At 59.2% G+C, this 25,001-nt stretch overlaps 1 protein-coding gene across 1 annotated transcript; it reads right to left on the bottom strand.

Moving 5' to 3' along the window:
- Positions 1-684: 684 nt before the first annotated feature.
- ECE2 (endothelin converting enzyme 2) lies at positions 685-24,830 on the bottom strand. Its single transcript, XM_038417275.2, has 19 exons — positions 24,301-24,830; positions 19,522-19,608; positions 18,234-18,378; positions 17,435-17,650; positions 16,431-16,555; positions 15,340-15,486; positions 14,677-14,742; positions 13,747-13,935; positions 11,765-11,907; positions 11,309-11,423; positions 10,343-10,453; positions 9,748-9,846; positions 9,266-9,343; positions 8,582-8,685; positions 6,569-6,679; positions 5,382-5,449; positions 3,544-3,734; positions 3,319-3,414; positions 685-2,706 (listed from the first exon to the last, which is right to left on the bottom strand). The coding sequence occupies exons 1-19, from the start codon at positions 24,343-24,345 to the stop codon at positions 2,530-2,532; spliced, it is 2,313 nt and encodes a 770-aa protein (XP_038273203.1). The 5' UTR covers positions 24,346-24,830; the 3' UTR covers positions 685-2,529.
- Between the last annotated feature and the right edge of the window lie 171 nt (positions 24,831-25,001).

The following is a 25,001-nucleotide window of genomic DNA, read 5'->3' on the forward strand; positions in this document are numbered from 1 at the left end:
CGGTCCCTGTGGGGCAGGGGGAGCTGCATTGGCAGTGGGCAGTGTGAGGCCTACCCTGCTGCTGCCCAAGCAGGACCTGCTCTGTAGATACACGCTGCCTTGGTCTTCGGGGTTGTTGCTCTGACCCTTTGCACCCCTGCTAAATGCCCTTGAAAATTTGACATAAAACAGCATGAAATGGAACCCAACACTTGGTGGCTGTTGTGGGAGACTTGCTGGTTTGGGGGATGTGTGTCCCCATGCTACCATGTGCTCAGGTGCATGCGGGCTCAGTGCTGGGAATGGTCCTGCTGTACAGGGGATGCCTGGCCCTTAGCTGTGCTTGTTTGTAGGAGAACTGACTCCATCAACAGAGGCTGAGGGGCTCCCACTGCTTTATTATGGGTCGGGGGAGGGGTACAGATCTGCTAGGGAAATGGGGCTCATCTCCCTAGCAAATCAGTGTGACTCCAACTGGGGTTAGTGCCACCCCATCTCCCTTAGGGAGCAGCTTCCCCTTGTGGGGGATAGGAATTGCCCTGTCACTCCAAAATTCAGCCCTTCCTATGTCACTCCCCTAGTTAGACAGTGTGTGAACATAAGAAGCCGGGGGGGGCTGATGGTGCCCCATTCTGGGGCGGTGTTAGGGTTGGTTGAATGACCTCACTTGTACATTTGCAGACTTGCTCATTTCTTTTTTTTTTAATGTACGTGTAACCTAATTTCCAGACTGTTCAAGATTGGTGTTTTTGGAGAACGTTCACGAAAGTCACTGCTAGATTTTTCCAGTCTTAACTCCAGTTTAACAAGCCTGCCCCCCAGCCTGGCCCCCTGGGAATTTCCTTAGGTTTTTTAAAATGTAAGAAGTGTTCCGTGTCAGGATTTCCCAAGGACCTCGCATGCTGCGCTCCCCAGACTCTGCCCCACCGCCAGTCTGTTTGTTCCCACTCCCCACAGAATCCACCCCTTCCCCTTGAGTCGTACCCTGCCTGGGGCTTATCCCCATCTACGGTGGGACTGTGCGGAGTTAAGAACAGAGCCCAGTGTGAAAGTGGAAACTGCTTTTAATCGTTAAATAAATCCATCAAGAACCACTCAAAGCTAGTCCAAGGCACCAGTACCCACCATGATCAACCTACTAAAGCAAATGGGGAGTTTCTAAGCCAAGCTGGTTTTGGATTACAATGAGCCTAAGAAGGTTAAGAAAATGCCCCAGAAGCGAGAGCAGCTCACAGTCTGAAGCTCCCAGCTTTCAGACGCCTTGTCAGATCCCCCCTCAAACGATCCAGAAAAAGCCTGCCCTGGCACACAGTTGGGTTAGTGGGAGGGAAGCTGGCAGGGGATCGGAGTTGGTTTAGAACAGTCGGCTTGTTTCAGGGCAAATTCCGGGGAAGATCCCATAGTCAGAAGGGATCCTCCCAGGGTTAACTGCTGCTGTTCCAGTTGGTTTAAAAAGATAAAAAATGCCTGTGGATGTTCTCCACCCTGCTAGCCTGGCACGAGAGGGTGCTGGGCTGCTGCCCTTCAGACCCAAATTATGCCTCACCTCCCTGTGCCCAGAGTGGCGGTAGGGGAGCTGCACTCCTGCCCTTTGTGCCCTGGAAGGGTCTCATCTCCCTGCATCCCAGCCTGGCAACAGGGGCAACGTGTTGCTGTGGGTGCTGTCCTTCCTACCCTGGCTATGCCCGTCCCTGGGATGACACCAGGCTCCGGAGGCTCTCTGCCCCATCCCACCCAGTGTTCCCATAACTGGCCTTGTCTACTCTGGCCTCTTTCTTCAGAGCCTGCCCCCTTCCTTGCTGCAGTGCCCGTGCTGCCCCCTGATGGGGTCACTGTTGGGAGCACTGGCACTGTCGTTCTAACCGTTGGGGGCATCTCAACCTGCTCTAGCTGCTTTAGATCACTCAGCGGTTACACGATGCCAGCACTCCCAGCATTGCTTGCGTTGGAGGAGCTGCACCCAGACTAGACCCACAGGGCGGGGCTGTAAGGAAAAGGCTGGCGTTACCCAAAGTGAGCCATTGAAGGCTCTCTCCACCCATGCCCTGCTTGGGTGGGCAGGTCCCGATGACCCTGTGCTGGGGAGCTGGGGGAGGCATGGCTGACTGATTGGCTGGAGTGGGGCTCAGGTAGGAGACCCTGGGCTGACACTCCTGGCAATGTGCCATGGGGGCCGGTGCTGATAGTGGGGATGGGGTCAATGGCGCGGGGCGAAGTATGACCAAGGCAGGTGGGCTGGGTTCCAGGCTCCACCCAGCAGGTGGTGCAGGACACCGCGGCTCCTACACTCCCTCCTGGAGCTCTGTCTGAGATGGGAGGAGCCTGCAGCCTGCACAGGACAAGCCAGAGCTGAGAAGCTGAGGCCACTGGCTATTCCCGGAGATGTCCCCCAAGTGTCCCCATCCAAGAGGCTTGCGGGGGGGCATGGCTCTGGGACTCTACCTGTGTGCTCCTACCTGCCTATGTCCTGGGGAAGTTGCTTGGTTGTATATATACAGAGTCTCTGTCCCCCTCCCTGGCTACACGCCTCCTTGCCCTGCCAGACCCTCTCTACCACACCTCACAGTGCTTGCCGGGGTTCATGGGCGAGCCCATCGGGCACTTAAAGTGCTCAACAAAATCCCTGGAGTTGCTGAGGGTGCCGATGACCCGGAACTTGTCTGGACTGTGTGGATCGGTGACCAGCCCCTCGTGTGAGCTCTCCGGAGTGCGCACGGAGCACCACACCTGTGCGAGGGACACAACAAGGACCAGGATTAGGGAGGCACAGACCTGGCCTTAGCCTCAGCCCAATGCCCAGCCAGACAACCCAGACAACTGCTGAGCAGCACCCTCTTCTCAACTAGTTTCCTGCCTTGGGCACCATGGGCCAAGGCTGCCCTGCACTGGGACAGGGAATGTACCTCCCAATGCAGCAGCAGCCCCAAGACTGCCCCGTTGGGGAGGTGGTGAATGGAGCTAGGGGAAGATGGAGTGCTAGCTGGGAGGGGGCCTAACCCTTAGTATGGCTGTGGAGGGCTAGGATAGTCCCATCTGGCCTCACTGAGGAGCTCATTTGGTTCTCTTCTCTTGGGTCTCAATACTGTAGACTCTGGCCTTTTAAAAACCATGGCCCATTGTTCCCAAAATGTAATAGCAGGGAGCTATAGGTTAGCACTGAGGGGCACTGGCAGAGGTGTCTGGGGGGAGGGGAGAGTCCACAACTGGACTAGCAGGGGACTGCAGGTCAACAGCAGTGAGGGACATCAGCAGAGCTGTGTGTGGGGAAGCCCAGGACTGGAGTAGCAGGGGGGCTGCAGGTTGAGATTGAGGGGCATCTGTGCCATCCCAGAGCTGTACCTGTGCAAATCCTACAAAGAAGAGCTGGTTGTTGGTGAGCCCCATGGCAGGCAGGTGCTTCTCCTCTCCATTCTTCTGCAGCCAGGCTTTGTAGGCCTGGAGGGAATCAAGAAGGCATGCTGTGAAACAGCAGCAAACAGAGTGATGCTCCACTCAGAATCAGGGGGCAGTGGGAATTGAATCTTGGCCTTAGGATCTGTGGGGCGGGCTCGCTGGGTTACTCACATTGTATGCTATCTTCAGGCCCCCGTTGTCTGCAATGTTCTCACCCAGAGTCTGCTTGCCATTGACATGCTCTCCGTTCACCATGTACTTGCTGTACTGTTCCATCATGCACTCGGTCCGGTTCTTAAAGGCCTCCAGGGAGGAGTTCCGCCACCAGGGACGCAGATTCCCCTCCTTGTCGTATTCTCGACCTGGAAGACAACCCGGTGCATGATAAATAGCCGGAGGAGGTGCTGCCGGCAGCGACAGTTCTATCACCTGCACCTGTCTCTGGAGCCTTCTCCTCAAGTGGCCCGCTAGGGAACTGAGCCACAACCCCCAGTACAGTCTCACTTCCATCCCGAGTGGCCTCCAGCATGAAGGATGTTGCAAGCAGCCCAAAGGCTACGGTAAGTTACAAGGGTCCATGTGATGGCTCGACATGGGATCTTAAGCCTGCTGCCCATGACTGGGGGCATCTAGCAGCAGAGGGGCTGCTAAAATGGAGAGGGACATGAAAAGGGAAAAATCAGAGGCACAGGCCAGTCAAGCTCAGGATGGGGATGGAGCACCTGTTCTATGGGCTTCAGGATTCCTCCCTACCCATGGTGCCTCTGTGAGTGAGCAACAGGGAAAGGACAAGATCATCTCCCAGGATCTTCTGCGGCCAGGATGGTGGCTGTGCAGCCTTGGAGACTGATGACCTCATCTCTCCAGCAGGAGAGGCAGCAGCTGTATGAGCTTTCTTCGACCTGCCGGGACCTCTCTAGAAGAGGAGATCACACTTCATGGCCTGCTCGGTCCTCGGCTTCTTCAGTTGCTAACAATGGGGTCAGTTGGCGCTGGTTGTGCTGGTGGTTTTTCTGGCTGCCAGGAACTGGCCAGGATCCCAGCTCGCTTCACCTCAGCCACCAAAGAGTCCTGGATGACTTGCTCTTTCCCTGCCACCCAGGGCTGGCTATGAACCAGTAGCCTAGAGGTGAAAGTCTCCATGCTCATTCTTAATGCTCTGAGCCCACAGGCCCCCTACCCTGATGGTGGCATTCTCTGTACCCCTGAAAGTATGGGATCTCAACCCACTTCTCAACCAGACCCCCAGGGAGTGAGTCTTGGCATGGAGGCTCCAATCACACCAAAGCTGCCTTTTGCTTTCCACCATTGGCCGTGGCCTAGCAACACTACACAGCATGCAGAGAGAGGATGCAAACAAAACAAACACGTGTCCAGCTGAAAAAGGGGAAGATCCCCAATAGCCACAAGGAGCAGTGTGGAGTGAGGGGATTGGGAATTGCCAGCCACTAGCTATGGCTCAAGATGCAGAGACATGGGTCCTCACCAAGCAGATGGAGCAGAAGCGAAAGCTGCACAGAGAAGCCTGGGGAGATGCCTGCAGGTGTCACCTGGGGAGACAGGAGGACAAACAAAATGGGGAGGAGAGCCAGCCAAAGGGAAAGGACATCTTGAGGGCTGTAAAGAAGCTAATGTGGGCAAGGAGTGTTGGCCATGAGGAATAAGATGACGTGGGAAAGCACAGGATGGAATGGATGGCAAGGCCACTGGTAGTCCAGAGGAGAGCGATGTTGGGAGCCTTTGCGGGACATGTACAGGACAGAGGTGCTGCGCAGCTCCATGATGCAAAGGACAGGATGAGGCTGCAATGAAGAGGAGCTGGGAGCACTGTGCCTGGTGGGGGGTGGGATAGCGTCACCTCTCTATCCAGTATAAGGATTGTTTGGTTATGGTGTCCCTGTACCAAGTGTCCTTTCCAGTAGTGGCCCATGCACATTCTTGGAATGGCAGGGTGTGCGCGAGAGACCGGGGAGCTGAGAGGGGAGCCTGACAGCCCAGCTGGGTCCTACCTTGGTCATCGAACGCGTGTGTGAGCTCGTGCCCCATCACTACTCCGATGCCGCCAAAGTTGAGGGCCCTGGGTGAAGTCAAGAAGAAACCCTAGTTTATTGTCTAAGCTCTTCACATGGCCTGTATCCCAGTGGTACTGGAGCCTCCCTGATCGCTGCTCATGCAGCAAAGTGAGTCAGCCCCATGCTGCGTTCCCAGTGCTCCCTAGTGTCCTTTCGAGGAGCAGTCAATGCAGAGTGCCGGGGAACTGGATGCCCAATGGAGGTGAGACTCCACTGACCGAAGCACATGTCTAGCTAGGAAACCCACCAAGGATGGCTGCCCGTAACATGCGCTGCACTAGCAGGCCAGGCTTGGAGTAGATCCTTACCTAGAGTCACTTGGTGTCAGTACTGGGCAAAGCATAAACTCTGCCCAGCTAAGGGCTACAGCGCCAGCTTGCTGAGAGCCCAAGGTTGGCACCCAATGGGCATAAAACGGATCTACTCTGCCTTCAGCTGCCCTAGTTAACACTGAAGGCTGGCCCGGTGGGAAGGCTGCCAGTCCTAGCAATGGACCTGGCCCTGCGGATAGAGCAGTGCAGCCTGTGGAACACCATGGGTCAACCATTGGCCACCCTTGCTGGGATGGTGACACCTGCCCGGCCTCTTCCACAGCACTGGAGCTAAGGCTGCCCCCTTCTCTGACTCCCCGAGGGAAGGGCTGATACAGGTCCTGCCCTCTCGTGAGGGTGAGAAGGGCAGTGAGCAGGCAGAATGAGCCCAGTGTCTTACGCTGGGCCCACCGACTTCCTGTGACTGCTTACCCCACCCTGAGCCCACAGCCGCCATGGGCAAGGCTGCTTCCTAAGGGACCGAGGGAATAGCTGAGGGCATTAGCGAGTGCCCACCCCACTGGGATCCCTGGGCAGGAGGCTCCTCTCTGATCAGGGGCAGGTTTGGGAAGGCAGGGATTGGGGAATCTTCGATTAGCAATTAGACAGCAGCAGCTCAGACCCAGTGTCTCTGCCTTGGAAGCTCCACTCCATGCTTCTGGGACCAGGTGCTGCCCGTGTGAGAGAGGGGGTTGCCCAGATCTGAGTATACCCAGGAACCTACAGCTGCCAATGGGCCTCATTTCCTTCCCCAGCCGCTTCCTGCCACCCACACAGGCATGACCCGGCGAGAGCCCAGAGCGCCAGACGCACTTGGGGTGGTTGCGGGCATAGAAAGGAGCCTGCAGGATCCCAGCTGGGAAGACGATCCCGTTCTTGGTGGGAAGGTAATAGGCGTTGACGGTCTGTGGGGTCATGCTCCACCTAGGGAGGGTCAAATATGTTAGGCATCTTCTCCCCCTGCACCTGACACCCTGCTAGCAAAGGACCAGGACAGGCCCCAGCAGGAGGAGCAGCCAGCCACACGGGGGAAGCTCCTCTCCGCACCCAGCGTTAACAGCCCCAGAGCCAGCCTCACCATGGCCCTTTTGATCTGGCCAGAAACACTCGGCTCAAGTGATGGGGGCTGGTTGAGCCTTGCACCATTGTAGCAGTCTCTCAGCTGTCCGGGAGCTGAGGTCTGTCCCAGGGACTGGGGCTGGGGGGAATGAGTCAAAGGCTGGCCAGGAACATAGCAGGACATCGGCCCCCTTCTCTGGGGTCTTGGCCAGTGATGAGCTGCCAAAATCTTAACAACGGGTTCCCTTCTCACCCTTTGAGGGGGTCGTTGCCCACCCCCGCCCCCCAGGACTCCTGCCCCATCCACCCCTGTCCCCTGACTGCCCCCAGAACTGGGCAGGAGGGTCTCGTGGGCCACCGTAGTGGGTGCCCACCCCACCCCTAAGAGCCAGAGGCACCTGCCGGGGGGCGAGGTGGGAAGTCCCAGTGGTGCTTACCTGGGCAGCTCCCAGGAAGCATCCGGCAGGTCCCTCTGGCTCTTAGGGGCAGGGGAGCGTAGCTGGGGGGGAGCAGGGGGAGTGGCCACTCCCCCACTGATCACATCAAAAGTGGCACCTTAGTCGCTGACTCCCTGGGTGCTCTGGGGCTGGAGCCCCCACAGGGAAACTCTGATGGGTGCAGAGCCCCCACCGGCAGCTCCCTGCCCCACGCCCGGCCTCAGCTCACCTCACCTCCGCCCCTGAACGCGCTACCCCACTCTGCTTCTCGGCACTGCTCCCCCCCCCTCGCTTTCTGCGAATCAGCTGTTCGGCCCAGGCCCAGGGAGGCAGAGCAGAAGTGAGCTGGGGTGGGGGGGCGCGAGGAGGGCCGCCCGCGCCGCAGCAGCTAACCGGGGGGATGGGGGGGCGCAGGGGAACCGTTCTCCGCCCCAGCTCACCTCCGCCTCCCTGGGCCTGAGTGGGAAGCTGCCGCCTGCTTCTCAGCCCTCCCCGGCTTCCCGCGTGAACAGCTGATTCGTGGGAAGCCGGGGTGCGGGGGCGGAGAAGCGGGGCGGGGCATTCAGGGGAGGAGGCGGAGCAGAGGTGAGCTGGGGCCGGGGGTGGGGCGGGGAGCTGCCGGTGGATGCTCTGCACCCACCAAATTTTCCCTGTGAGTGCTCCAGGGCTGGAGCACCCATGGAGTCGGTGCCTAAGGCACCACTTTTGGCCGGTTAAATTTAGAAGCCCCTTTAAAACCGGTTGTCCGTCACGGAACAACCGGTTCTAAAAGGGCTTCTAAACTGAACAACCGGTTCTAGCGAACCGGCTCCAGCTCACCGCTGGTCTTGGCTGGTCTTTTTCTATTACAGAGGGGGCAGGCGGCTGCCGGTGTGTCTCTGATACGCGCCAGGGCCCGCCTGGCTCTGACTGTGACTGTGTTGTGGGGCATGAACAAGTGCGCGTGTGCTTGTGAAAGGATGCACGGCTGCATGTGTGCCAAGAGTGGGGTTGCCTGGGGGAGCATCTTCCAATGGGCCAAATGCTTCTCAAGTCCCCACCTTGGATGGAAGGAGCAAGTTGCCCCTGAAGGTGTAGTCAGCTGGTAGGTTCCAGGTAGAGCATTGCATGCTGGGACTGGCAATGTCCACAGGCTGCAGCTCCACCCTGGAAGTGAGGGTGGCAGCAGAATGGGGCAGGATCTCCCTTTACCCCCTCTAGCACGAGACTGATAGCACCAGCCATGCTCCAAAACTAGCCCCCGGCCTCCCGGTCATGCCCTGTCTTGACCCTCCACCCCGCTTCCTGCCGCCATGGGTGGGAAGGTGCCCATGCTGCCCCAGCTCCTTACTGGTCTCGGTTGGGGGGTTTCCGCAGCTGGTCGGCCATGACCTTGGCAGAGAAATTGTAGAAGTTCAGCATGTTCTGGAAAAAGGAGTCTTCAGAGACTTCATACTGAGAAAAAAGAAAAGGAGGACTTGCATTTCCACTGCATGCATCTGATGAAGTGAGCTGTAGCCCATGAAAGCTTCTGCTCAAAAAAATTTGTTAGTCGCTAAGGTGCCACAAGTCTTCCTTTTCTTTTTGCAGATACAGACTAACACGGCTGCTACTCTGAAACCTGTCATACTGAGAAAGAAACACAAGGGGCTGACATGGGCTAGCGCTGCACCCCTCCACCCTGCAGGCTGAGTACAGGATGGGGGGGTCTGAGATGGGCTAGGATACACCCCACCAACCCCACACACAGTGAAGGGGTGAGATGGGGGTAGATAGATCACTTTAGGCACTCAGTTACTATAGCAATGAGGGCCTGGATCCCATCCCCACTGCACAGCCCCACCAGTGGGCCCAGATACCCTGGGTGGGACAAGCAGGATGGGCGCCAGGCAAAATCTCACCTCAGTCGGACCTTTGGTTCACTGGATCCCTGCCATGTGCCCGGCACAAGCAGCTGGGAGCCACTTGCTCCCCACTGGCCTTGCAATCCCAGAGCCACTCTTGGCCCAGGTCCCTATGCTCCAGGGCCACCTACCCCATCGTAGACGTCATCCAGCTCCTTGTTATCGAGGATGAAGTCCGGGAAGCCGATCATGTCATAAATGGCGTCTGCCTGCGGAGAGGGGGTGAGGCCAGCGGCTCAGATCATAGCAGGGAGAGACCTGGGAGCTCCCCGTGTACAGCCCTGGCTCCTCCAGGGGAAGTGTGCGTGGGTCACATGGGAGCAAGCACTGCTACTCCAGGGAGCACAGGGCTGGGGTTCCCTGCCAGGGAGCCAGTGGGACTACATGGCTGGGATTTCCCCGCCACCAGGACCCCCATGTCCCAGAGACCCGGGATGTTCCTGCCTCGTGTCTCATGCGGGGGAAATGCGCAGTAGCAGTAGTTGCAGGGGGCATTGCCTGGGGAGGGACTATTTGGAGTCAGCTCTGACATCGTCTCCCCTCTAACTCAGGGCAGGAGTTGGGCTGGCTCCCCTTCTGCTGAGGTCTGGGAGGCCAGCAGAACGGCAGTCACCTTCTCCTTAGCGGCCTGTCTCGTCGTCTTGTCCATCCAGTCAAGCTGCTCCAGGGATTCCTCAAAGGCCGCCCGGATCTCGCTGATCATCTCCTCTGCCTATGGGGGAGTGGGAGAGTCAGTTCCTCCCCCACGGCCAGCCTGCACCCCCGTCCCCTGGAGACTGTCGTGCAGCACTAGCCCTGCCTCCTAGCCCTATCGCCTCTGTGGGGACTGCCCTGCTCCTGCAGTGGTTGAGAACAAGAGGGCGCATGCAGCCAGGTTGAATTCCCCTCGCCTGGGTGACTGGTAGGGCAGGGAATTCCCTTCTCTCTGTTCTGCGTACTCCTGCCCTATGCTGCACAGAGGCACCTCGAGCTGGGGAGTTCACTGCTGGCGAATTGAAGGGCTGCAAAGGAATTGGGGAGGGGTAGGAAATAGAGGAAGATAAGACAAATTGGGATCTGCAGAGGAATCGGAGGGTGGGCTGCAAGAGAACTGGTGTATGGAAGTTTCGGGGGGCGGTGGGGGGATCAGGGTGAAAGGGGGATAAGGGGCTTCAGGAGTGCTGGTGTGAGGGAGGCCAGAGGGCTCAGGGCAGGGCAGGGCAACTCACAATCTCCTTGCTGTCTCTGTCAAAGGTGGCTTTCACGAACAAGGAGCCCAGGGCGAAGCCCAGCGTGTCGTCGGTATTGGAGATGCAGGTTTGCCAGCGAGGGGTGCAGGACTCCAGAGAGAGAGCGAGACACAGGGTGAGACCTGAGGAGGGTTGGCGCCACGTCCCCAAGTCCTTGCTGGCTGTGGGGCAGGGGCCAGGGCCCAGCTCATGCCCTGACACAGGAGGACACAATTTCTGACCTCCCAAGGCCCCAAGCACTGCGGCAGAGGGAGAGGGCTCCCTCCTCTCTGCTCTGTATGGCCTGCCCATCATGTCGTCAAGGGGTCCCTGGACCTCAGGTATGTCCCTTCGCCTTGTCTTCTTCCAAGGCAGACGGGCCTTCATCTGGATGGGGAACCCTTCCTGATATCTGCCTGCCCCCTCTCAGGCTCTGCCAGGCCATCCTGGGGTGTGGGGGACACACATTCAAGGGCTGAGCTTCTCCCGCCCCCCGACAAGGATCCCCTAAGCTGAGGCCTGTCTGCATCTCTAGGGGATGCTGGTTGCGTTGCCTTATGCTGCCCCGAGTTCCACCCCTCCTGCTGTGCTGCACTTCCCCCCCTGCCCCAGAGCCCCCATGCGCTTCGCTACCCCTGCCGTCACCCCCTGGCTGTCCCAGCTCAGCCCCATCACCCAGCATCCCCTGCTCGCAGCCAGCAGGGTGTGCTCTGCCTCCGACCGAGGGCTGGAGCTGTGTGGTGCACAGGCATCTTCTCCTTAGCAGCCTCGCCACTCACATCGGCGCCCCATTACCCCACGCCCCAGACAGGCCAGGCCCTGGCTGAGGATCCCCTGGGGTCTCCCAGGGGCATATAAGGTGTCAACACCCACAGGGCACAGGGTTCCCCTATGTGCATAGAGAAAGGGGCCTCAGGGCTGATGCCAGTGGCTTGGTCCGGTGTGCCCCATGCAGCAGCCCCTCACCTTCTTGGTGCCATAGAGGGTCTCCAGCAGCTTCTCCTGGGCCGCCTCGAATCGCTGGTCCAGGCTTGAGGCAGTTTTCTGAACCAGGTTCCAGATCATGTAATTGTTCAAAATGCTGCAAACGACAGAGCCACATTGACTCCCCGAGACCCCAACCCTGCCCCTGATGGGAACCGCCCTGAGACATCCCCACCTACTCACCCCACCCCGATGAGCATGACCCTGATACATGCCCCCAGACCATCCTCTCAATGGGCATGGCCCTGACACATGCCCCCACCCTACCCCCACAATGGGCCTGAGACACACCCCCATGCCCCAACAGGCACTGCCCTGAACAGATACTCCCTCATCCCCAATGGACATGGCCCCTGCTTCCCAATGGGTGCTGCAAGGAGACCCCTGATGTCACTTTGCTGGTGCCCGCCAGCCCCTCCCTCCAGCTGGGGCTCTTACCTTCTCTCTGTGCTGTTGATGAGCTCGGAGACCTGCTGCAGGTACTCATGACCATACACCACCACGGGCTCTGCCTCGCTCAGCTCCAGCGGGGTCAGGGCATAGGCCATGTAATCCAGCCAGTCGATGGCGGGGGCCAGAGCCTGCCGAGACACGGGGCTGTGAGGGGGAGCGCTGCTCCTCCCTGGCTCCAAGGGTGGGTCCCCAGCTCCGGGTACCTGGGGCTCCAGGCAGGGCCACCTCCCTGCGAGGGAACCCCGTCCCACAAGGCAGCCAGGGCTGGTGGGTGGGTTTCACTGGGGCAGGAGGAGGATGTATGTCCCTGGAAAAACACTTCAGGTCCCTCAGGTTCACTCCAGCCCCCCATCATTTAGACTGGCTGCCTGAATCTCTGCCTCACTCCCAGCCCCCTGATCCTCTCCCATCCCTGCCCTGCCCCTCTGCCTCACTCCGATCCCCCATCCCTGGCCCCTGCCTCAGCCTCCTAAGAGACTTCTCTTCCCACTAGACAGGATTGTGTCTCTCCCTGTGGCTATGGTGACTGGTTGCTTGGTGACCATGATGACGAAGGCTGGATTTTCTATATTGCCAGGAACTTATACCCTGGGGTGAGGGTCCTGGCATCCCCTTCCCCAGCGCAATAGAATTCAGGGCTGAGATAGCAGGGGGCTGCGGGTCGGGATTGAGGGGCACTCATGGAGCTGTGTGTGTGGAGTCCAGAGGTGGGACAGCAGGGCACTGCGGATCAGGCCTGGGGGTGTGGGGACCCCTGAGCTGGGATAGCAGGGTGCCATCAATACTGAGGGACAGCTGCAGAGCTGGGTGTGGGGAGTTCAGAGCTGGGATAGCAGGGCACGGTGCAGTGGAACTGAGGGGCAGTGACAGAGCGGGGATCGGGGACCCCAGTGGGGTAGCAGGGCACAGTGCAGCGGGACTGAGGGGCAGTGACAGAGCTGGGGGGAACCCAGAGATGGGTAACAGGGCATGGTACAGCAGGATTGAGGGGCAGTGGCAGAGCTGGAGGGAGATCCCAGTGGGATAACAGGGCACGGTGCAGCGGGACTGAGGGGCAGTGACAGAGCGGGGGTTAGGGACCCCAGTGGGGTAACAGGGCACGGTGCAGCGGGACTGAGGGGGGATCTCACCCAGAAGCTGCTCGTTCTGTCTGACTTTGGGGATGCTGACACCCCCTTGACCCGCTGGCCTTGGAAAATGAGCGATGGCCGGCAGGGGTCCCCCATGTTTCTGCGTATGGTAGGGTGACCAGACAGCAAACATGAAAAATCAGGATGGAGGTGGGGGGTCATAGGAGCCCATATAAGAAAAATACCCACAAATCGGGACTGTCATTATCAAATCGGGACACCTGGTCACCCTGGCGTACGGGTCTGAACGTGCTGAGCCTGCGGGATGGTGGAGGCAGCTCAGCAGTGGCTCCCGGCTGCTTAGGATGCTGCTCAGCCAGGCCTCCGGCATTAATGACACTCAGGCAGCTGAGCTGCCACCCTGCCGGAATCCTAATGAAATCCGGGTGGGGGGATGGGCAACAAAGAGCCCAGCAAAACAGAGGCCTGGAGTGTGTGGGGAAAGCAGCCAGGGGCTCCCAGGGGAAGCAGAAGGGGCACAGAAAGGGGCTACCGCGGTGCGGCTGTCCTCTCCCCATGTACCCTGGGCTGGGCCCTCACACTGTGCCCAGGCAGCTCCGAGATGTAACCAAGGACTCGGCTCAATTGAATTCGTCTCTCAGTTTTCATTCTGGATTTTTCTCCCAGCTGCTCCAGGCCACGGCGGGACCTGCCCAGCAAATGGGAGCCTCCCGCTACTGATCCCCAACACCTGCCAGAGGACAGAGCCCAGCCCCTGCTCGCAGCAGCCCTAGACTGGTTCCTTCCCCCATCCCCTGCTCTTCACCCACCTCCAGCAGCACCATGCTAGTCCTCTCCCCGAGCAGCACCAGGCTGGCCCCCTTCCCCAGGACCCACCTGCAGCTCTGCGATGCTCATCTTGTGATAGATTTTCTCATCATCCCGCCTCTCGTCCTGGGGGACGGTGATATTGGCCAGCAGGGTCTCAAACTCCAGCACCTGCTCCATCTGCTCCTGGGTGGAGACTCTCTCCCCACCCAGCAGCATCCCCAGCTCCACCATATAGTCCAGGTAAGCAGCCAGCACCTGTCACTCAAGCAAGAGGCTGTGGGGTTAGTCACCTAGGCAGGGGCAACCCCACAGAATCAGTCAGATCCTGTGCTCTTAAGTTCCCAAACCTCCCCCCACCAAGATGTCCTGCCAACTAGGTCCCAGCACAGGCTCCAATCCAGGGTCCTAGCACTCGGGGGTCCCTTTCCTTCGGCCCCTTGTGATTTGGGGTGGGGCACGTTCCACCCCCTGGGCTGGATCTGTGTCAGGAGCACAAGAAGGTGTGGGTCCTACCCAGGGTGTTGGGGTGGGAATGCGCATTTCAGAGAGCAAAGGCCTCTTGGGTCATCTCCAAGATGGGGCACACATTGGGGAGGGTTCCGAAAAGAGCCACGAGGCTGATTAGAAGATGAGAAAACCTGCCTGATAGTGAGAGACGCAAGGAGCTCCATCCTATTTACCTTAACAAAGAGAAGGCTAAGGGTGATGTGATCAGGCTGAAAGTACCTAGATGAGGACCAAATATTTCATAGAATTATAGAATATCAGGGTTGGAAGGGACCTCAGGAGGTCGTCTAGTCCAACTCCCTGCTCAAAGCAGGACCAATCCCCAAAATTTGATGATGGGCTCGTCAGGCTGGCAGAGATAGGCCAGTGGCTGGGAGCTGAAGCTAGACCAATGCAGACCGGAAGTCAGGCGTGAAATTCGGGCTTGCTCATGAGGCTGGCTCTGTGGAAGGGATGGTGTGCATGGTCTGCCCCCACCAGGCCCCCTACCTTCTCATTGGCTGTCTTGTTCAGGTAGTAATCCCGGGAGGGGAGGAAAAGGCCTGACTGATCCACCTGGAGATGGAGAACAAATGAGCCTGGACCGAATACCCACAGTCACTGCTCTGTAGCACAAAGCCCCCTGCCCTGTCTCCACATCCAGTCATGGCTATTCCCGGGAATCAGTGGGGGTGGAGGAACTGTGGCAACCCCAGCCCTCAGCAGTAGACCAGGGCCATCAAATCTGACCTGTGGGGAATCCCCAAGTGGTGTTCATAAGTGGGGTTCTCGGGCGTTGGCACCGTTTTATGACCAGGTATGTGATGTGGCCTCAAAACAGTTACCGTCTGCACTGAACCCCTCCCAGTGTGTCCCCAGGCAGGAGGGGGCAGGCAGAGGGCTGGGTGTCTGAACTGGGTCACTTAAGGCCCGAGTCAGAAATGCCCAGCCATGATAGCCCTGTGCTTCCTCTGTCCTTGGCTAGGTTTCTTTATGGGCCCTTCTCCCCCCTGCCTGGCTGGCTCCTCCAACCCCGTTTTGTGGTGACGATGTTTCCGAGGTAGGGGCAATGGAAGGGGTTTGCTCTGGCTCTGTTGCACCTGGGAGCTCGGTGTGAGGTTCTGGCACCGCGCCCCCACCCCAGCTCTCACAGGGGCATGGGTGCAGGGCTACCTGAATGACGTTGCTGTTGGAACTCTTGGAGTCGGCGCCCACATAGACCGTGAAGAAGGGGGAGGCCCGATAGGTCCCCGACACCATCTTCAGAACCTCTATGAAGTTGCTCTGGTTCCAGGGTCCGGTGATATTCCACCCGCCAATCTGCAGGAAACACGAATGCAGGGATTTGGGCTTTTGCCTCTCTGGGTTGCCAAATTCCTCTGGCTTTAATCTTCCACCTTCGCACCCAGAACAAGAGACCCTCTATACCCTGTCTGTGGTCCATGCACTATACCCCAGCACGAGGGGGTGCTGCTGGTGTTCTCCCATGTGTCCCCAGCCCAGCACTAGGGGGTGCTGCTGGTGTTCTCCCATGTGGCCCCAGCTCAGCACTAGGGGGTGCTGCTGGGGGTGCTTCCTTCCAAGCTCTGCCTGTGCCCCATGTGCACCAGCCATTACTGGTGGCTGGGGGAGCTGCCCTGTACACGCTGCCTGTGCTCCCAGCCCAGCACTAGGGGGCACTGTGCTACCCACTACACCTGGCCTGTGCACCATGCGCACTGCCCCTGCCTAGCAGAAGGGGGTGCTGTGCTTCAACTGTGCAGCTGCTGTGTTACCCCAGGCACAGAAACGCCCCCTTCAGAGAGGGGTGATTCTCACATCACATACACGATGAGAAATATAACACATGGGGTGAGGGGGAGGCAGGAATCACAGCCCTGGAAATAGGGCTCAGCCCGTCCAGTGTAAACTCCCACCCCTACTAGTGGGCCTCAACCCTGCCTGGAGGGACCCCTGCCAAGGAAGAGAGCAGCTCGGCGCATGGCTCCTCTGCTGGCAGCTCTCCAGTTGTAACAGGAACGTGAACACTCCGTGTATGGCAGACTGGTGACCCGGCAATTCGTCTCACCTGGGCCCCTGAGCCATGCCCAGGTGGGAATGGCGTTTGGCCAGGCAAAGGCTCCCAGGGCCTCAGCCCGTTTCCAGGATGGTCTCCCAATGGAGAGACTTTTGCCCTGCAGAGAGGCGAGTGCGCTGAGCAGCCTCCCTCCCTGAGCTGGGCTCCCGCCCAGAACTCATGGCGGTCTGGTTTCCCCGGCACCCACTTTCTCAATCAGGTCCATCAGTGGCTGGGAGCCCAGCTCCCCGATTTTCTGCTCCTTCAGACAGGACAGGTAGTAGCGCTGGGTCTTCCTCTCCGCCTCGCTGCTGGAGTTGAAGGTGGCGTTCTCTGGGGAGTGGATAACCAGAGGGACTCGGTCACTTCGTCCCTTACAGGAGGGCTCCGGCACATGGAGGGACTTGGAGACTGGCCCTGGTCTCCTAGAACTTCGTGCCTGTGACCACGACCTGTGACCATGCCTTAGGCCTGGGTCCCATCTCACCCTCCTGCTATATCTGGAGCTCCCTGTATCGCCATGTAGTCTCATGTGGGTTAGGTTCCCCCAGATTATACGGCATGATCCCCACCAGTGATGGCACCAGGGAACTGTCCCCTGCAGCTGCCCAAGCGTCTGCCCAGGTGCATCTGGTGTGCCCCGGCCAGTGCCAGTGTGGGACAGACTGCCGGCTAGCGTGCCACTGGTTGCCCCTAGCCAGTGCTGATGTGGGACAGACTGCCAGCCAGTGTGCCCTCACTGCGGCAGAGAGAGCGTGGAAGCTGATGCAGGATATAGACCTCAGTCTGCCCTGTGCTGTTTCCAAGAAGCTGTAACCTAGCACTATATGCCAGCAGCTGAATGCCCAAATAGGTTATCGCCCCATCTCCGTCACCAGCACCAGCTGGGCTTGGCCCACTGGCCAAATGGAGCCAATCCAGGAGACTCATCAGCCTCTGGACTGAGGAGCCTGTCTGGCCATGTCTGGAATGTCTCCTATCCGCATCCAGCGTTTGTGCGGGGGGAGCCCCTGCAATCCCTGACCGTATGGGCATTCTCCTCTTCAGGGCAGGCCCTGGGAAGCCGATCCCTGATGACCTAGGGTCTCTCCCTGGCCCAGCCTGGGCTGCATTTTGTCCATACAACCCACCAGGCACCCTCCTGCAGTGCTGCCCTCCCCGATTCTCTGTGCCTGTGCGCAAGGGGGTACCCCAGCACAGGGCTACACCCACCTAAGAGGTGTTTCATGATGGCCTGGTTCTGGTCCCAGATGCTGTTGAAAGTGCTCCACTTGGAGCGCCCATCGGGCAATGGGTTCCGCTTTATCCACCCCCCGCAGGAGTACTGGTAGAAGTCTTCGCAGGGATTAGTCTCCCGGTCCAGGGCCTCCAAGATCTTACTGGCCACCGTGATGCAGGCTTCTGTTAGGCATGTGCTGTGCGAAGGGTCTGTTGGGGAGAGACAGTCATTAGGTCCCAGGACGAACAAGTGGGGAAACCAAGGCACAGAGTGGCAGGGCCTTGCAACAAGTCGGTGGTAGAGCTAGGAACAGAGCCCAGGAGCCCTGCCTCCCAACCCTGCAATTGACCATTCCTGTGTTGGTGACTGGATGCCCATGAGAGGGGGCAGTGGGAGTGTGATTGCCAATGCAGGGGCGCGGGAGGTGGCCCCCACAGTCCTCAGGAGATGGGAGACCGAGTCCTGCAGCAGCACCCTTCTTCAGCAGCATGGTGAGGCCCTGGGCTGGGGTCACGTGGTCTCTTAGAATATTTACTGTTTACTTCCTGCCGGACAGTCCCAGGAGAATCTTGTCCCCGTACGTCCCCCACTCTCTGGTAGCAACTCCTGTTCCCCAGGGTAATTCCAGCCCAGGGGAGCCTCCCCACACAGCAATTCCCTGGGACAGGCCCAGGATCTTTCCTCTAGTGAGTAGCCCCAGCCATTTCAGCGTGTGCCTGATGAGCAGCGAGAGAGGCAGGGAGATGGGCTGGGGGGCTGCAGCGAAGGTGTGTGAGCCCCACCCCCTCCTACCTTTGCTGTACTGGACGCCCAGAGCAATCATAGAGCCCAGCAGCAGCAGAGCCGTGACGAGGCAGATGGCACAGAAAGCCAGCTCCAGCTGGGTCCGTGAACCCAGGCGGCTCAGCAAGGGGGGGACCCCTTTCCTGAACCCCACCTGGGAGGGAAAGAGAGAGGGAGTGTGTGTGTGGGGGGGAAGGGAACAGAAGGGGAGAGTGTATTAAGGGGCATCTGATGGATTAAACGCAAACACACAATCAGAAATAGCCGCAAATCAGCCTTGCAGGGGGACCCTGAGGCCCTCCCCTTGGCAGTGCCATTCCACCCTTCCCTCATGGTAGCCCTGCCTTAGACCCTCCCCGCCATGGCAGTGCCACCCTGTTTCTTCCTGGGCTGCCCTATTGCCTGTGGGAGTGAAGAGATGCTGTGGCCCCTCCCCAGCACTGAGCGCCAGGGTACAGCAATTCTCTTGGGAGCGGGACCCATCCAGCGTTGCAAACAGATCCTGCCCGTGGCTGGACTTGGATGGCACCTGCTGGAGGGTGGGAGGGAAGAGCAGGGGTCAGGCATTGTCAGAGCTCCCCTATCTGCCTACAGTCCATATGATCTGGCTGGGAGAGGAACAACCAGTGGGAAAAGCTGGATCTGCCCCCCTGGAGACCCCACAAGGACTGCCCACCCTTACAGCTACGTTCCTGGGAGCCGGGGCCGGACACCGGGGCCCATTCATGTGGAAAGAGAAGCCTTGGCTCCCAAAAGGCTTGCGGGGAGGTTAATCACCTCTAAAAACTGCCACCCAGGTCCATACAAGTTGATGTGATAGGCAGCCCCGTCCCAGGAGAGACAGGGGGGCTGTGGGGGAGGACTAAGGGGCAGCGGCAGAGCTGTGTGTGGGGAGCCCAGGACTGGAACAGTGTGGGGAAGAGAGGATGCACAGCAGGACAGAGAGGCTGGCAGAGTCACAGGCGTGTGGCCTTTGGGAAAAGGAGGCAAAATCAGCTTTAGTTCCCATGGGAAACAGCACCTTTTCCTCCTCTTTCCCTCTCCTGTCCCAGCCGGTGGTATCAGATGCTCGGTAACTAACCTGGGCAATGAAATTCTTTTTCCCCAGAGATAGCTTTTATTAATAGCTCTGCTGCTGAACACGAGCTGGCGGGGCTCCCATGGGAATCCAGAAAGGCCCAGAAGCCGAGCTGTGTCCTCCCTTGCAGTGCATGGGCTCTGGCTGCTAAGAAGCCGCGCCCTGTCCTGGTCTAAAAGAGGCCCCATGTTGGCGCACGTTCCAGTAGCATGATCCTACCTCCACGCTATCAGGAGAGGCGCTTCCATCCCCAGCCGCATCCGCCCCCTCATCATCCTGGAAAGTAGCTCGTTTGTAATCAGACATCTGCAGAGAGAAAAAGCAGGCTAGAAATGACAAAACAGAGGGCTGTGCCAGGATCTGCAGGGGGCGCTGGTCCCAGCTGACCCAGAGCCAGGATTTGCAGGGGGGCACGGGGCCCAGTTGACCCAGAGCCAGGATTTGCAGGGGGGCACGGGGCCCAGTTGACCCAGAGCCAGGATCCTGCAGGGGCCGCTGGGCCCAGTGACACCGAGGCAGAGCTGAGGGGCCATGGAGCTGTCTACAGCAGGACAATTTCATCTCCCTCAGCTTGGAGCGCTCCATTTCTATGGCCTCTCCTGGCTGGTGCACCACAGTGGCACTTGCCTGCCTTCCCTTTATGTAAAACCCTGATCCTGCACTCTGAGAATCAGGGAGCCTGAATCATCTCCCAGGGCACCAAGGGGCTCCTTGCAGACAGGGTGCAGGTCCTGGCAATGCCAACCAAGAGTGGGCAAATGCATTTCCCTCTGCCTGCAACTTTAGAGGGTCACGTTCCTTCCCTGCCTGGCCCCTGAGCGACTCAAATGCAGGACCAGGTGGCGCTGCCAGGCTTGTGCAGTGGAGAAGAGGAAGCTCTTGCCCCCACCGGGCACCAGCAGTTGCCCCTGAGCAACCTGCGTCCATTCGCCCTCTGTGGATTGCCATGGCAGCCTCTGCAGAAGCCGCTCTGACATCAGCATTCCTGACAGGTGTCAGATTGCCTCATGGAGACAGTCCTCGGTTCCCAGGCAACCTGCAGCTTCATTTCCTAGCAATTTCCACTGCCTCCTCTCTCTGCACGGCTGCCATGCAGATGTGGTCAGTCCAAGAAACATCTGGAACGGGCTGCCTTGGCAGGCTGGCGCCAGCAGCCTGGATGGAGCTCAGAAGGGGAATTCACTTCAATTGTAGCAGCCATATCTGCCCAGCCCAATGGGCTTCCACTGACCTCAGAGAGACGCTCTCTTGGGTGAGAGGAGCCTCCCCCAGTCCAGCTCCTTCCCCCTTCCCATCCAGCCCAGCACCCTCACACCCAGCTGCCTCCACCCGCCCTGCTCCCTCCCCCTCTTCAACGCAGCCCTCCCATTACTCTTGGTGCCCCATAACCCAGGCATCAGCCTCGATCCTGAGCTTTCCTCTCCGGTGGGGCAAGGAGCATACCCAGTGCAGCTCCCCATAACGCCAGGCTGAGGTGGTGGGAGATGAGGGATAGCCAAGGAAGGCAGCACCGTGCCCCCTAAAGCCAAGCGAGGGTAGTGGGAGATGGGGCATGGCCAAAACATGGAGGACAGTAGCCCTGCAACCCCTAAAGCAGAAGTTTTCAAACTTTTTGTATGGGTGACCCCTTTCACACCGCAAGCCTCTGAGCATGACCCTCCCTTAGAAATTAAAAAGGGGGGTAATTTAATTTAATGGGGACTCAGGGCTGTTAGCCCCACAGAGCTGACAGCTTGTGACCCCCATGTAACCACCTTGTGACCCCCCTGAGCGGTCAGAACCCCTAATTTGAGAACCCCTGCCCTAAAGCTTCTCTGTGCTGCAGAGAGATGGGGGCCAGGTTACTAAAGATGGTAGTAGGAAGCAAGGCTTGTGTCTGGACTGGGATACAAGGCTGTGATGATAGCAGTGTTAGCTAACCTGTTCTAGTGTAGACAGGACACCTTGCCTTCCATGTGTCCCTGCCCCTTGAGTTGCCTAGCATGCTTGCAAAGGCTGGTGTGGACACTCACCACACTTTTGTTCCAGGCTACAAACATTCGGTCTTTACATTAGGTTGATCCCTCAAGTGACTGGCAATCAAAGTAAAAAATAGACTAGACCAGGTAGCCTGCCCTTTCAATCGCCCCTGCCTTGTCTACATGAGACTTTCAACGGTGTTAGGGTTTGTCTACACTGCGGGGGGCTATAGCGCCATCGCTACGGTGCAGCCATAGCTATGCCAGCAAAACCCCATAGTGTAGATGCATCCTACAGTGGCAGAAGGGGTTTTCCATCACTGCCCAAACACCACTTCCCCAAGCAATGGTAGCTAGGTCGAGCTAGCCACGTCTACACTGGGGCAGAGGGCGGCAAGCCAAATTCCAACCGTAGATCTGGCCTTAGTCAGAAAGTGCTAATGCAGCTTTGAGCCTAGTCTAGACAAGGCCTCAATCATGAAGCTTCATTTACATCAGAAATGAAGGCTGGGAACGAGATGACTTCACTGGGCAGGAGCAGGGGCCCCTCAGCTGGTTAGCTGGACATTTCATTGGGACTTCTTTGGCATTGCCCATGCTAGACAGCCTCGTAGATGAGGGGGGAAACCTGTGGGTTTGAGCAGCTGGGGATTTGCTCCTTGGGAAGGGCGTTTGGGATTGTGTGATAAGCACACAAGATAGCTGATTTTGCTAATTGACCAACAGTGAAATAGTTAATGACAGTTACTTTAAAATTGCCATTAGGTTTCAGGGTTAATGTCGTTAAGCTGGATGGGGACAGTTCACCCCTCTCAGCTCCTGTTTGAGGCCGTCTGTAGACTGGGGCCAACACTGCCATGTCACTTATACTTGGCTCCCGTTTTCAAGGTTTCCTTCCCAGGGGTGAGGGTAAGAAAGGGAGTTTTGGAAAAATCAAAGGTAAGACTGGGGAGCCCAGTTTCACAGTGAGAGGTGGCTCGGGCAGTGGCTGGAGCGTGAGCGCCAGGGCCCGGGTCAAAAAGACTCAAGAGGCAGCGCAATCCGCTAGCCACCGAGCTCTGGGGTTTGCACAAAAGATGCTGCCAGCTCAGGAAATGGGCATGAGTCTGCTCAGAAAAAACATTTGGCAGAAACTCCCTGGTTGGGGAAGGATTCCTGGGAGCCGCTGGCATCTGTGAAAATGTCTCCGCATCCTGCTGGCAGCCTCATCTGAGCCAGGGATTCCCCCCACCCACCCCTCCAGCTCAGGGAGGCCCTGCACCTGGGAAAGCATAGTGCCCTATGACAGAGAGCTGCCCCACTCTGCCAAACAGAATGCCCCAACCACCTGCCCAGCAAGGGGACGGGCAGCTCTGCTGTGCCTATAACACTGGCTCCTTCAGCCTCCTGCCCACAGCGTGGTGCAGCTGGCTCTGGTAACCGCCTGGCCACGTAGGCCTCTCCAGGGCAGCCCAGGCCCCACACACCCCATCACAAGCACTCTCCTTTCCAAGGCTCTCTCCTGATGCAGTGAGACCCCGCAGGGGTGTGCTGGCACCGCAATACAGACTCCAGGAATCCTCCCAGCCGCCCGTTGCATTGCCCTTGGCCCTGGCATCCCCTACACTGGCCCCCCAGGGACATCTCCCATGCCTCTAGAGACCCAAGCAATGGAAAAGGAGAGGAGGGAGGTCATGCCATGAGTAGAGGCGCCCGTTCTGGGCCACAAGTGACCGTGCTGCAGTGGGGTCTCTGGTGCTGAGTCCAAGAGAGGTTCCCTGGTAAGTGGCCTTTGAAGCAAGAAACACCAACCCCCTCCCTGTATCCACCCAGGTCACTGGGCCTGACTGTGAACTTCCCCCCCCCGTGGGACTGGGTGCTAGGATGTGCCACAGTCCCAGCTCTGCTGCCCAGAGGTCCTGGGACTTCTGATATCGCTGAGCATCACCACGGAGAAGCTTGAGCCTTCAGCAGTGATGAGCAAGTTATGGCTCCAAAGACCAGAGCACGGCAGGATGAGGCCCCAACAGCAGGCAAGGCTGAGCCCCAAGCTACTCAGGGAGTGGGGCTGGGCTGGGTCACCAGACCAGGGTGAGTGGGGTGGGGCCGAGTTGCAGGATCCAGGCATTTGGAGAGGGGGCAGCAGAGCCAAGCTGCAGGACCCCAGCTCCTCGGGCGGGTGGGTGTGGCTCAGCCACAGGTCTGGGCACTCAGCAGGAGGGTGGCTGAGCTGCAGGTTCAGGGCTCTCAGGGTGTCGGGCGGGGCCGAGCCACAGGATCTAGGCACCCAGGCAGCAGGGTGGGGCCAAGCAGCGCTGCAGGCCCTAGGTTCTCTGCCAACCCTGCGGCACCCTGCAAAGGGGTTGGCCAGCCCCTGACCTAACCTCCTGCTAGGGGTGGGGGCAGCCCTGACCTCTGTAGTCACAAGATGCCCTTTCCCCCCAGTGCCCCCAGCCACTGGAGGTTACCTCCAGGGCTTTACTCTCAAACCCCTCATTGAACAGGAGAAATGAACTCCCAGCCTCCTCCCTAGAACCTTGGGTGGGCTGAATTCCTTCTCTAGGGAGCCCACCTTGTGCAGGGACTCTGGAGGAGGCTGCAGAGTGGGGCCAAGACCATTCAATGGCTCCCATTCATCCTCTCCAGCCCCATGGGCTTCGTCTCTGGGAAGGGTTATAACCCCCAGTGGACTAAGCCCCTACCATGGTACCAAGGCCAGCCCAGCACCAGCCTCCCTCCCACAGCTTCAGGGACACCTGGCACCCCTGCACACAGCCCCCAGCGCTCCCCAGGGCCCTGGCACTGCCTCCCTCCCCTCGTGCTCTGGGGCAGGGGAGCAAGTCACAACAAGTTTTAAGGGTCCTTCTGGAGACCCTCAGCTGCCATAGTCTTGCCTGGCCTGGGGGTCGCCTGGGTGTGGAGGGAGCCAGGGGCTTGTCCTGAGCATGGCTCTGGGGTCGCCCTGGCACTGGCTGCCCAGTCCTGCCTTGCTCCAGCGCCAGGCTCCCCCGGGGGGTGGGGGCTGCAGCCCGTGGCCGAGCCCCCCAGCCCTGCTACTCACGTTGTTGCTGAGATCCTGGAGAGCTACGTTCATCCTGGACATCATGGGGCTCCCGGCACGGCCCCCACCGCCTAGCTCCGCTCCCAGCCTGGGGCGAGCGGGGCTGCAGCCGCCGCGCCGGCCCCGGGGCTGGCCATGGTGCTCGGGGGGGCTCGGGCCCGGCAGGAGCTGCGCGGCTCAGGGCAGCTCCCGGAGCCGCTGCAGGCGCAAGGGCGCAGCGGAGGCCCCAGCTGCGGGGGCCAGCGGGGTGAGGGGCCGGCGGCTCCCCGCGCTCCGAGCTGGGACCTTCACTGGGGCGAAACAGCGGGTGTGTCCATCCGGGCGGGCGGGCGGCATCGGCTGCTGCTGCCGGGGGGCTGCGGCGGCAGGACGCCCGGGGGCCCCGGAGCCCGATGGCGAAGGTCCGCGGGGATGGAGGCGCCGCCGGCTCCGCGGGACTCACAAACAGCCTGGCCACGGGTACAGCGCGCAGGGGCGCGGCCGCGCTGCGCGACACTGGCACACGGGGGCACCGTGACTCAGGCGCGCACAGACACAAGGCGCACACTTCGCAATCTGACACCCACACACACACACCCCGCAATCTGACACCCCCCCACAATCTGACACTGACACACACACACCCCCAATCTGACACACACACACACACCCCGCAATCTGACAGTGACACACACCCCCACACACACCCCGCAGTCTGACAC

This window comes from Dermochelys coriacea, chromosome 9, assembly GCF_009764565.3.
Source record: "Dermochelys coriacea isolate rDerCor1 chromosome 9, rDerCor1.pri.v4, whole genome shotgun sequence".
Classification (NCBI taxonomy): domain Eukaryota; kingdom Metazoa; phylum Chordata; order Testudines; family Dermochelyidae; genus Dermochelys; species Dermochelys coriacea.